This window comes from Sylvia atricapilla, unplaced genomic scaffold (genome assembly GCF_009819655.1).
Source record: "Sylvia atricapilla isolate bSylAtr1 unplaced genomic scaffold, bSylAtr1.pri scaffold_85_arrow_ctg1, whole genome shotgun sequence".
Lineage (NCBI taxonomy): Eukaryota > Metazoa > Chordata > Aves > Passeriformes > Sylviidae > Sylvia > Sylvia atricapilla.
The window spans coordinates 27,910-40,385 of NW_027077166.1; the positions used below are offsets into that span (position 1 = coordinate 27,910).

Here is a 12,476-nt window from a genome sequence, read left to right on the forward strand (position 1 = left end):
GTTCGGGATTTGGGGTTTGGGATTTGGGGTTTGGGGTTCAGGGTTGGAATTTGGGATTTGGGGTTTGGGATTTGGGGTTTGGGGTTCGGGATTTGGGGTTCGGGGCTCTGGGTTCGGGATTTGGGGTTCGGAGTTTGGGATTCAGGGTTCTGGGTTCGGGATTTGGGGTTTGGGATTTGGGGTTTGGGGTTCAGGGTTGGAATTTGGGATTTGGGGTTTGGGATTTAGGTTTGGAATTTGGGGTTTGGGGTTCAGGGTTCTGGGTTCGGGATTTGGAGTTCGGTGTTCCGGGTTTGGGGTTCGGGATTTGGGATTTAGGGTTCGGGGTTCTGGGTTTGGGATTTGGGGTTCAGGGTTCGGAGCTCGGGGTTTGGGGTTCAGGATTTGTGGGTTTAGGATTTGGGATTTGGAGTTCTGGGTTCTGGCTTTGGGGTTCGGGATTTGGGGTTTGGGGTTCGGGGTTTGGGGTTCGGGGTTTGGGGTTCAGGATTTGTGGGCTTAGGATTTGGGATTTGGAGTTCTGGGTTTAGGGTTCGGGATTTGGAGTTCTGGGTTCTGGGTTTGGGGTTTGGGGTTCGGGATTTGGAGTTTGGGGTTCGGGATTTGGGGTTCGGGCTGGGATTCGCTCCCGGAGCCGTTCCCGTTCTCCCTCTGCAGTCCCGGGCAGGAAAATCCCCCGGGCTCCTCTTCCCGCTTTTTTCGGGATAATCGGGGTCGGATTTGTGTTTTGGGGTCCGGCAAACCCGCCCCGGCTGCTCCGGAGGCTGAACCGACTCGGATTTTAGAGAAATCTGAATTATCCCCCCAAAAATCCGGGATCCAGCTCAGCCCGGGGCTCTTAATCAGCTCCCGGATTAATTAACGACTGAGGGATGAGATTCCCATTCCCGCTGGGATTTTTGGGATTTGAATCCCGGGGGGATTTGGGGGATCTGAGGGTGTTTTTGGGGTTTTTGGAGCCTCTCCCGGCCCCTTCCCGCTCCTTCCCCGTTCTCGTCCCGCGGGTCCCGCTAGAGGGCAACAGAAAACCGGGAAAGGAACGGGGAAATTCGGGAGAAAAGGGCCTGGAACAGCGCCCGGATCCCCAAATCCCCTCCGCTGCTCCCCGGATCCCGAGCCCCAAAACCCCAAAGTGGATCCTGGGGATTGTCCCCGGAGTGGGATCGGTCCCTCCTGACACCCCCTGAGACCCGGGGGGAGCAGCCGAATCCCGGGATTTGGGGGAAAAGGTTCCCGAAAAACCCCGAAATTTGTGGTTGAGAGACGCCAGAGGGAAATCCCCTTTGGCACGGGCTGATCCCGGGTCAGAACCGGTCTGAACCCCCCAGGAGCCCCCGGGGGCTCTGCTGGGCCCCGGGCACCGAAGGGTTACTCCTAAAGGGGGGTCCTGGAACGGGACTGGAACGGGATAAACCGGGGATAAACCGGGGATAAACCGGGGATAAACCGGGGATAAACCGGGACTGGAACGAGCGGGGCTGGAGCGGGATAACCCGGGATAAATGGGAAATAACCCGGGTCTGGAGCGGGATAACCCGGGATAAATCGAGGATAACCCGGGAATAAATCAGGGATAAAAGGGAAATAACCCGGGGCTGGAGCGAGCGGGGCTGGAGCGGGATAAACCCGGGATAAATGGGCGATAAATGGGAAATAAAAGGGAAATAAACGGGAGCGGAGTTTTCCCGAGACTCGGGCGGGCGGGGGAAGAGCGGAGGCACGGCCGGGGGCGGGCAGGGGGACAGGGGAGGGGACAGGAGAGGGGACAGCGAGGGGACAGCGAGGGGACAGCGAGGGGACAGGAGAGGGGACAGGAGAGGGGACAGCCCAGGCGACAGCCGAGGGGACGGCCGAGGGGACGGCCCAGGGGACAGGAGAGGGGACAGGAGAGGGGACAGGAGAGGGGACAGGAGAGGGGACAGCCCAGGGGACAGCCCAGGGGACAGGGGAGGGGATAGGGGAGGGGACAGGAGAGGGGACAGCCGAGGGGACAGCCCAGGGGACAGCCCAGGGGACAGGAGAGGGGACAGGAGAGGGGACAGGAGAGGGGACAGCCCAGGGGACAGCCCAGGGGACAGCCCAGGGGACAGCCCAGGGGACAGGGCGGAGGGACAGCTCAGGAGACAGGAGGGGACAGGGGAGGGGACAGCGAGGGGACAGGAGAGGGGACAGCCCAGGGGATAGGGGAGGGGACAGGAGAGGGGACAGCCCAGGGGCCAGCCCAGGGGACAGCCCAGGGGACAGGGCGGAGGGACAGCTCAGGAGACAGGAGGGGATAGGGGAGGGGACAGGGGAGGGGACAGGGGAGGGGACAGCCCAGGGGACAGCCAGGGGCCAGGGGCCAGCCGCCGCAGGTGAAGGCTCTCCCGGGCGGGAGCTGCCGGGGCGCCATGGGCCGGGGGCGGCCGTAGGGAAGCGGGGGACCCCCGCCCCTTCCCTTCCCTTCCCCGGTGACGCTGGAGGAGAAGGGAGGGAAAAACGAGAGGAAAAAAAAAAACCCAGGAAAAATCGCAGCGGAACCGTCCCCGGAGCGGAGCCGCGGAGAAAAGGCGGCGGCGGCGGCTGGGAAATGCATCTTCCTCCGAGCTGCGTCCTCCTCCTCCTCCTGCTGCTGCTGCTCCTGCTCTTCCTCCGGGGCAGCACCGGGCTGCCGGTGAGCGCCGGGGACACCGGGGGGGACAGGGGGGGACAGGGGACACCGGGGGGACCGGGGGACATCGGGGGACACGAGGGGACTGGGGGGACAGGGGACACCGGGGGGGACAGGGGGGACCGGGGGACACCGGGGGGACTGGGGGGACAGGGGACACCGGGGGGACCGGGGGACATCGGGGGGACACCGGGGGACCGGAGGGACAGGAGGAGCATCGCGGGGACCGGGGAACATCGGGGGACACCGGGGGGGACTGAAGGTATCGGGGGGGACCAGGGGGACCTGAGGGACAGGGGTGACACCGGAGGGGACCGGGAAACACCGGGGGGGACACCGGGGGACACCGGGGGGACCGGGGAACACCAGGGGACACCGGGGGACATCGGAGGGACAGGGGGGACACCGGGGGGGACACCAGGGAACAGGGGGAGCACCGAGGGGACCGGAGTTCACCGGGGGACACTGGAGGGACCGGGGGACACCGGGGACACCGGGGACACCGGGGGTCGGGCACGGGGCGTGCGGGCAGCGCTGCCCGGCTCCATCCCCGGGGGAGAAACAAACAGACATAAAACCCCCCCAAATCGCCTCCCCAAAGTTCGGGTACCCCTCGGCGGGGTCCGGGAGGGGCCGGAGGGCAGAAACTCCCCATGAAACCCCCCGCGCCCCCAAAATCACCAAAGAAACGAATCCGGAGCCGCGAGTGAAGGGGCCGCAGCCCGGGGACGGTTCGGGCTCAGACCGGAGCCGGGATCCGCGTCCCGGAGATTCCCCGGCCGGGAGAGCCCCGGGCACCGCTGGGACCCCCGCCGGGAGATGGGGGCAGCACCCCCGGGACCCCCTCAGCCCGAGTGAAGGGGCCGCAGCACCCCCGGGACCCCCTGGGTGGGCCGCTTTGGGGGTCCCCGAGTTCCAGAGGGGCAGCTCCGGGGCTGTCACTGCCCGGGTGACAAACTCGGCTCTGCTGTCACTTGTCCCGTCCTGTCACTTGTCCCGGCTGTCCCCAGGCCCCGGAGGGGACAGAGGAGACCGGTCTGGGGGGCTCAGGGGGCTCAGGGGGCTCAGGGGGGTTTAGGGGTCTCAGGGGAAAAACAAACAGAAAATCAAAGGGGAATACAAACGGAATAGAGGGGAAATAAAGGGGAAATAAAGCAGAAATAAAGAGGAAATAAAGCAGAAATAAAGATGAAATAAAGCAGAAATAAAGAGGAAATAAAGCAGAAATAAAGAGGAAATAAAGCAGAAATAAAGAGGAAAATCCAAACTGAAAATGAAGGGGAAAACCCAAAACGAAACAGAGAATGAAGAAGGGGAAATACAGAACAGAATAAAGGAGAAATTAAAACCGGAGAATGAAGGGGAAACACAAACCAGGAAAAGAAAGGGAAAATACAGACAGAGAAAACAAGGGAAACACAAACCAGAATAAAGGGGAATAAAGGGGAAATCAAGGGGAAATAAAAGGGAAATGAAGGGGCCCTGGGGTGGGGGAGCCCGCGCAGGGGAAGGGTCGCCCCCAGCCCTCACTCCTCTCTCCTCAGGCCTTCTGCTCCCCGGAGGAGCTCAGCACGGGTGTGGATCCCCACGGCACATCCCCAAACCCCGACCTGCGGCGTCTGCCCGGCCCAAACCCGCTCCCCAAACCGGAGCCGGAGCCCCGGATCCCCCCGGGAGCGGGCAGCATCTCCCGGGAGCGGCGGGGAGCTGCGGAGAGCCGCGCAGGGAGATCCCGGAGAGACCCGAGCCGGAGCCAGGGCAGGAGACAGAAACTTCTGGGCTGGGGAGATTTTTATTCCAACATCAAGACGGTGAAACTGAACCTGCTGATCACGGGCAAAGTGGTGGATCACGGCAACGGCAGCGTGAGCGTTTTCTTCCAGCACAACTCCACGGGCCACGGCAACATCTCGGTGAGCCTGGTGCCTCCCGGCAAGGCGCTGCAGTTCCACCTGGAGAGGCAGATCTTCGCCGAGGCCAAAGAATCCAAAGTGTTTAATTGCCGAGTGGAGTCGGAGCAGGTGGCCCGGGCCAGGAAAACGTCTCTTTGCGCCTTCGATCCGGCCCAAACGTGCTCGCAGGAGCACACGCAGAGCCGGGCGGCGTGGCGCTGCTCCAGGCCCTTCCGAGCCGTCTGCGTTTATATCGCCTTCTACAGCAGCGATTATCGCCTGGTGCAAAAGGCCTGTCCCGACTACAGCGCCCACAGCCGCCCGCCCTACGGGCCCTCGGCGTGAGCGGGGCGGATGGGGGCGGCCGGGGCTGGAATTCCCTGCGGCTGGAATTCTTCTGGGGCTGGAAATCCTCTGGGGTGAAATTCCCTGGGGGTGAAAATCCTCTGGGGTGAAATTCTTCTGGGGGTGGAATTCCTCCGGGGGGCAAAATCCCTCTGGGGTGGAATCCCTCTGGGGTGAAATTCCCTGGAGGTGAAATTCCTCTGGGGTGAAATTTCCTCCGGGGCTGAATTTCCCCGGAGATTAAATCCCTTGGAGGTGAAATCCCCCGGGGGTGGAATTCTTCTGGGGTGAAATTTCCTGGGGGTGAAATTCCTCCAGAGGTGAAATTCCCTCGAAGGTGAAATTCCCACGCAGGTGAAATTCCTCCGGGATGAAATTCCCACGCAGGTGAAATGCCCCCGGAGGTGAACTGCCCCCAGGGATGCGGCTGTCGAGGTGGCGGTTCCTTGGGCTGCAGATCCTGGGGCTGAAATTCTCTGGGCTGCAATTCCCGGGGTCCTAATCCTTGGGGCTGCAATTCCCGAGACAGGAATTCCCTGGGGTTGAAATTCCTGAGGATGCAATTCCTGGGCTCATAATCCTTGGGGTTGCAATTCTGCGGGGCTGCAGCTCCTGGGGCTGAAATTCCCTGGGGTTGCATTTCCCAGAGTTGCGGTTCCCAAGGTTGTAATTCCAGAGTTGCAATTCCCAGGGCTGAAATTCCCGGGGTGCCGGGGCCGGGGGTGCCTCTGGAGCTGGGGCTGTTCCCTGGGAGCCGCGGCCGTGGAAAGAGGTAGGATCTCTCGGAGCCGGGATCTCTCGGAGTCGGGATCTCTCCTACCCGGGATCTCCCTCCCAGGGAAGGAGCAGGAATAAAGAGCTCACGGTGGCACCGAGGCCGGGCCGGAGTTTTTCCTGGAAATGTCCAAGATTTATAAAAAAACCGAGGCGTGGGGTTGGGAGCGAGGGGCGGCCACGGGTCAGCTCCTTCCAGGAGCCGGGAATATCCAGCTTTGGGCTGCCAGGAGCCGGGAATACCCAGCTTTGGGCTGCCAGGAGCCGGGAACATCCAGCTTTGGGCTGCCAGGAGCTGCCGGGGCCCGGGCTCCTGCCACGTGCCTGTTCCCAGCTGGGTATTCCCATTTTCCTCCCTTTTCCCGGGAATGTCACCTCAGGTTCCCACTGTTGTGGTGTTCCCAATTCCCTCCCCCAGACATCCACATTTAAGTTTTTCCCCTGTCTGGGTATTCCCAGCTCCCGGGTATTCCCAATTCCTTCCCCTTCCTGGATATCCGAATTTCAGCTCCTGGTTTTGAGCCATTCCCAGCTCCCAGGTGTTCCAAATTCCTTCCCCTACTCGGATCTCTGAATTTCAGCTCCTGGTTTTGGGCCATTCCCAGGTGTTCCCGATTCTTTCCCCTTCCCGGATATCCAAATTTCAGCTCCTGGTTTTGGGCTACTCCCAGCTCCCAGGTATTCCCAATTCCCCTTCCCAAATACCCAAATTTCAGCTCCTGGTTTTGGGGCCATTCCCAGGTGTTCCCGATTCCTTCCCCTTCCCGGATATCCAAATTTTAGGTTTCTATTTCTGGGGCCGTTCCCACCCTCCTCCCCTTCCCAGACATCCAGACTTCCGTCTCCCACTTCCCCTGGCACCTTCCCTCCTCCAGAAAAGACCAAAAAAAGCCATTTCCCTTCTCCTTTTCCCCCCGAATTCCCCAAATCCGGAGCGCCAGGCTCCAAAAATTCCTCCCCACCCTGACAGGGGTTCGTGAATCCCCAAATCGATTTATTCCCCCAAGAAATCAATTTATTCTCCAGAGCTCTGCCGGCTGCTGGCGGAGTTTCAGCTCCCAAATCCAGCCGGGAGCTGCTTCCCAAAAATCCTCCTTAATCCACGAGGAGATTTTTCCTCACCGAGCCCCGAAAGTTTGGGAAAAACTCCGGGAAGTTTTGTGGGTTTAGGGGGAAAAAATGGGGAGTCACGGTTGGAACTGGGGAGGGGGAATGTGGGGAATTAAAAATATTCCTGGAGGATTCGGGTTTGCCGGAGGAAGGAGACACAAAAATCGTTAAGATCCCATCGAGGTGACACAAAAAGGAAAAAAAAAAAAAAAAAAAAAAAAAAAAAAAAAAGAAAAGGGAAAAAAAAAATTAAAAAAAGAAAAAAGAAAAGGGAAAAAGAAAAGAAAAAAAGAAAGAAAAAAGGGGGAAAAAGATCGAAGGGGGAAAGAAAGGGGGAAAAGGGAAAAAAGAATAAAGGGGGAAAGAAACGGGGTAAAAAGGGAAAAGAAGAAAAAAAAAAAGGAGGAAAAAAGAAAGAAAAGCGGGGGAAAGAAACGGGGAAAAATGGGGGAAAAGAAAAAAAAAGGGGGGAAAAAAAAAGAAAAGAAAAAAGAAAAAAAAGAAAAAAAAAAAGGAGGGGAAAAAGAAAAATAAAAAAGAGAAGGAAAAGCACAGCCCGGCGCAGAGGAGGAGGAACCGGGAGAATTCCCGGAGCGGCGCCGCCGTTTCTAAGGAGACGGGCCGGGCACATTCCGGGCCGGGAGCGGAATTCCTGCCCCGGAGCCGGGACCGGGAGAAAATCCCAACCCACCCCCGGGAGCTGCAGGGAACGATTCCTCCTGCAATTCCCGGGCTGCTACTGGGTTTGATCCAGGAATTTCCCGGTTTTCAGAGCCCCAAACCCCACAGACACGGAACATTCCCGGTTTTCCAGCGGCTCCTGGGATTATTTTCCCTCCTTTTCCTCTCTCCCTGCCCGGGCAAAGCTCTCCCGGGAAGGAGCCGCCACCAACCTGCTCCCGGGGCACGGATTGTCCTGGGATCCCCATTCCCATTCCCATTCCCCATTCCCAATCCCCATTCCCAATCCCCATTCCCAATCCCCATTCCCCATTCCCATTCCCCATTCCCCATTCCCATTCCCATCCCCATTCCCCATCCCCATTCCCCATTCCCCATTCCCCATTCCCCATTCCCATTCCCATTCCCCATTCCCATTCCCATTCCCCATTCCCCATTCCCATTCCCATTATCCCATTCCCCATTCCCCATTCCCCATTCCCATTCCCCATTCCCATTCCCATTCCCATTCCCCATTCCCCATTCCCATTCCCCATTCCCCATTCCCATTCCCCATTCCCCATTCCCCATTCCCCATTCCCCATTCCCCATTCCCCATTCCCATTCCCCATTCCCATTCCCCATTCCCATTCCCCATTCCCCATTCCCATTCCCATTCCCCATTCCCATTCCCATTCCCCATTCCCCATTCCCATTCCCCATTCCCATTCCCATCCCATTCCCCATTCCCCATTCCCATTCCCATTCCCCATTCCCCATTCCCCATTCCCATTCCCCATTCCCCATTCCCATTCCCCATTCCCATTCCCCATTCCCATTCCCATTCCCATTCCCCATTCCCATTCCCCATTCCCCATTCCCCATTCCCATTCCCATTCCCCATTCCCCATTCCCATTCCCATTCCCATTCCCATTCCCATTCCCCATTCCCCATTCCCATTCCCATTCCCCATTCCCCATTCCCCATTCCCATTCCCATTCCCCATTCCCATTCCCCATTCCCCATTCCCATTCCCCATTCCCATTCCCCATTCCCATTCCCATTCCCATTCCCCATTCCCATTCCCATTCCCATTCCCCATTCCCCATTCCCCATTCCCATTCCCATTCCCATTCCCATTCCCATTCCCATTCCCATTCCCATTCCCCATTCCCCATTCCCATTCCCCATTCCCATTCCCATTCCCATTCCCATTCCCCATTCCCCATTCCCATTCCCCATTCCCATTCCCCATTCCCATTCCCATTATCCCATTCCCATTCCCCATTCCCATTCCCATTCCCCATTCCCCATTCCCATTCCCCATTCCCCATTCCCATTCCCCATTCCCATTCCCCATTCCCATTCCCATTCCCATTCCCATTCCCATTCCCCATTCCCCATTCCCATCCCCATTCCCATTCCCCATTCCCATTCCCATTATCCCATTCCCATTCCCCATTCCCCATTCCCCATTCCCCATTCCCCATTCCCCATTCCCCATTCCCCATTCCCATTCCCATTCCCCATTCCCATTCCCCATTCCCCATTCCCATTAAATTCCAAACCCTCAAATCATCACTCCCATCTCTATTTTTTTTTTTTTTTAATTCTGGAAGGAATCAGAGTCATTCCTGGATTTTTCCTCACTCCAGCCCTGCTTCTCGTGGATTTACGGGATTTATGGAATTTATGGGACTTATGGGATTGATGGGATTTTGGGATTTCTGGGATTGATGGGATTTTGGGATTGATGGGATTTCTGGAATTTATGGGATTTCTGGGATTTTGGGATGCTCCAGCCCCTCTCCATGGACAGCCCTTGGCTCATCCCAGCCCTGGGCTGGGATCTTTAATTAACGCCGGCCTCAGGGCAGATGGAGCCTCATTTTAATGAGGGGATGTTAATTACCCGTAATCGCAGGAGTGACAGACCAGGGACAGGAGCGAGAGGTTAAGAATAAAAATGTAAAAATAATTTTAAAAACCCCTAAAAAAAGTGTAAATAAAAAAAAAAAAGAAATAGAAATTGAAAAAAAATCAGGAAGTAAATAGAAAAAGTAAAGAGTAAAAAGTAAAAAAAAAAAAAAAAAAGGAAAAATAAATAAATAAATAAAGATTAAAATTTAAATTAAAAATAAAAAGAAAATTTAAAAGAAAATAATAAAAGAAAATAAGAAAATAAAAGAAAAAAATAAAAATAAAAATAATAAACTAATAATGAAATAAAAATAAAATAAAATTTAAAATAAAAAAATAAAGATAAAATAAAAATAAAAATAAAAAATATAAATATAAATAAAAGAATTCCGAGAGGAGCCCTCGCTCCCATCCTCTCCCTCCCAGGACTCCTCCCGTCCCGATTCTCTCCGCAGTTCACACAATTCCCCAGGGACCGGAATATTTCATTCCCGGGACGGGAGCCGCTGAAGGAGCAGCAGAATCCCGGTGGAAGGAGCAGCCCTGGGCTGGATTCCGCTGCCCACGCTGTGCCCAGGAAACTTCCAACAGCCAAATCCTCCCCAGCTGCTCCCGCTTTATTTATCCACTTTATTCTCCAAAAGCCTCCCAGGCCTTTTATTCCTCCAATTATTTCATGTGCTGCTCTTTTCGTTTATTTTTTTCCCTTTTTTTCTTTTTTTTTTTTTTTTCCCTTCCCGGTTTTTTTTTTTTTCCCTGTTTTTTTGAGTTTTTTTCCTGCCCCACTCCGGGAAGTTTCTCCCCCTTTTTGTGCCTCCACGGTACCCTCGGCTTCCAATTAAATTCGATTAAATTGATATTTCAATTAAATTTCAATCCAACCACGCCCCAGGATGTGGGATCACCAAATTCCCTGGAATTGCAGCGCAGGAGCCAAGTGGGCAGCGGGTCAGGGGAGGACAAACCAACCCATCAAACCCTCGCTAATTAAATGTCTTCGTAATTAATTAACTCCCCCAAAAGTCATCGGGAATGAGGTGAGGGACTCCAGGAGGGAGAGGGAGGAAAATGGAGGGAGAATTCCAGAGGAGAAATCCCGGGAAGGGGAGAAAGCTTCAGGAATGGAATAAATAAAAATAATGAACTGAAATCCAAATTTGCTCCGTTCCATTTCCTGGGAGAGCTGCCACAGGCAGGAAAAGTCCCGCAGGAAACACCCGGGACAAACAGGGACAGATCCAGGGAAAAACAGGGACAGATCCAGGGACAAACAGGGATAAATCCAGGGGAAAACAGGGACAGATCCAGGGAAAACCCCGGGGACAAACAGGGATAATCCAGGGACAAACAGGGATAAATCCAGGGACAAACAGGGACAGATCCAGGGAAAAACCCAAGGAAAAATCCCGAGACAAACAGGGAAAAATCCAGGGAAAAGCAGGGATAATCCAGGGAAAAACAGGGATAATCCAGGGAAAAACCCAGGGACAAACAGGGATAAATCCAGGGACAGCCAGGGACAGATCCAGGGAAAACCAGGGATAAATCCAGGGAAAACCAGGGATAAATCCAGGGAAAACCCCGGGGACAAACAGGGATAAATCCAGGGAAAAACAGGGATAAATCCAGGGAAAAACAGGGATAATCCAGGGAAAAACAGGGACAAACCCAGGGGCAGCCAGGGACAGATCCAGGGACAAACAGGGATAAATCCAGGGGAAAATCCAGGGATAGACCCAGGGATAGACCCAGGGAGGGGCAGCACCCAGGGCTGCAATCCCGCAGGAATCATTAAACACTCGGGGCTTTTGGCCTCAGCTGCGAGGAGAAACAACAGGTTTGGACTGAAATTCCCTCGGCAACATTCCCAAAATCCCCCTTGGCTCCCAGGGAGGTCAGGGCTCCTCCAGGCCAGGGCAGAGCGAGGAGAACCCCAGCAGCCTTTAAAACCCAAACCGAGTCTAAAAAATAACGACAACGACGACGACAGGGTACAAAATAGGAATTATTTATATTTTCCAAAAGAAAAAAAAAAACAACAAAACAAAAACAAAAAAAAAAAACAAACCAAAAAAAAAAAAGAGTTCCCAGCTATTGAAACATCTCTGCTGTAAGAAGTGACTAAATAGAAAGGGACAGGGCTGGCCCCAGAGCAGGTACAAACAGTGTAAGAACCACGGAGCGACTCAGGGACAGCCGTCAGCAACACCAAAATTCATCCTGGGGAGGAGGGGCCGGGCTGCTGGGGGCGTGCTGGATTAATTTCCCATTAAAAAAAATCCCCAGGGAAAGGAACGGGAGATGAAGCAAAGGGGGGAAGAAACGCCCGGGACGATTTCCCAGGAGGCGTGTGTTCGGAGCGCAAACCGTCGGCGTCGCTCTGGGCACGAGGGGGTTTTTGCAGTTCTCTGTCCCAGCTCGGCCCTCGCTGCCCCTCGTGCTCCCAGCGGAGGTTTCAGACAAAAAAAGGCCCTTTGGGATTCGTTTTTAGGACACACAAGTGCTAAACCCAGCGAATTCACCGTCCTTGGCCGAGGGGCAGATGAGGGGGGTCAGGTCCGGCTCGGCTCGGCCGCCAGGACTTTGGGAACGTGCTTTTGGGTTGTTGTTATTTTTTTTTTTATGCCATAAATAACTCGTGGAGTTCCCCTCAGGGGATTTTTTTTTTTTTTTCTTTTTTCCCTCCCTTTAAAAAAAAATAAAATCACCCAAACCGACAAAATGACAATAACAAAAAAAACAACCCCAAGAAGGACCTCGGCGGGTGGGATTCTTTTTGCGCCTTTCGCTCCTCCCAAAGCCAACCCCTCCCATCCCAAAAAAAAACAAAAAAGGAATAAAACTCCCTAAGAAGTCCTGCGGCTCAGGTAGATCCAAACCCCGGGGCGGGACGGCCGAGGAGGGGCGCAAAGGAGAACGACACAGACAAACAGGGAATCGCGGGACACAGCCCCCACCCCAGGAGCCCAACCCTCCCCCCTTTCCTCCCCCGAATTTCTGGGCGCCGTTGGACAAAGTGTGGGTGTCACACGGAGCGGCCTCGGTGCCCGCCGCGGCCCGCGGAGCCCCGGGGGCGGCCGGCTCTCCCCCGGCTCTGCCCCGGGGACACGGGCAGGGCGGCAGC

The 12,476-nt window shown here is 55.4% G+C and overlaps 1 protein-coding gene across 1 annotated transcript; it reads left to right on the forward strand.

Annotated features, from left to right (window-relative positions):
• Positions 1–2,569: 2,569 nt before the first annotated feature.
• Positions 2,570–4,887, forward strand: NXPH3 (neurexophilin 3). The gene is made up of 2 exons (XM_066340440.1): positions 2,570–2,653; positions 4,195–4,887. The coding sequence occupies exons 1-2, from the start codon at positions 2,570–2,572 to the stop codon at positions 4,885–4,887; spliced, it is 777 nt and encodes a 258-aa protein (XP_066196537.1).
• The last annotated feature ends 7,589 nt before the right edge of the window (positions 4,888–12,476 follow it).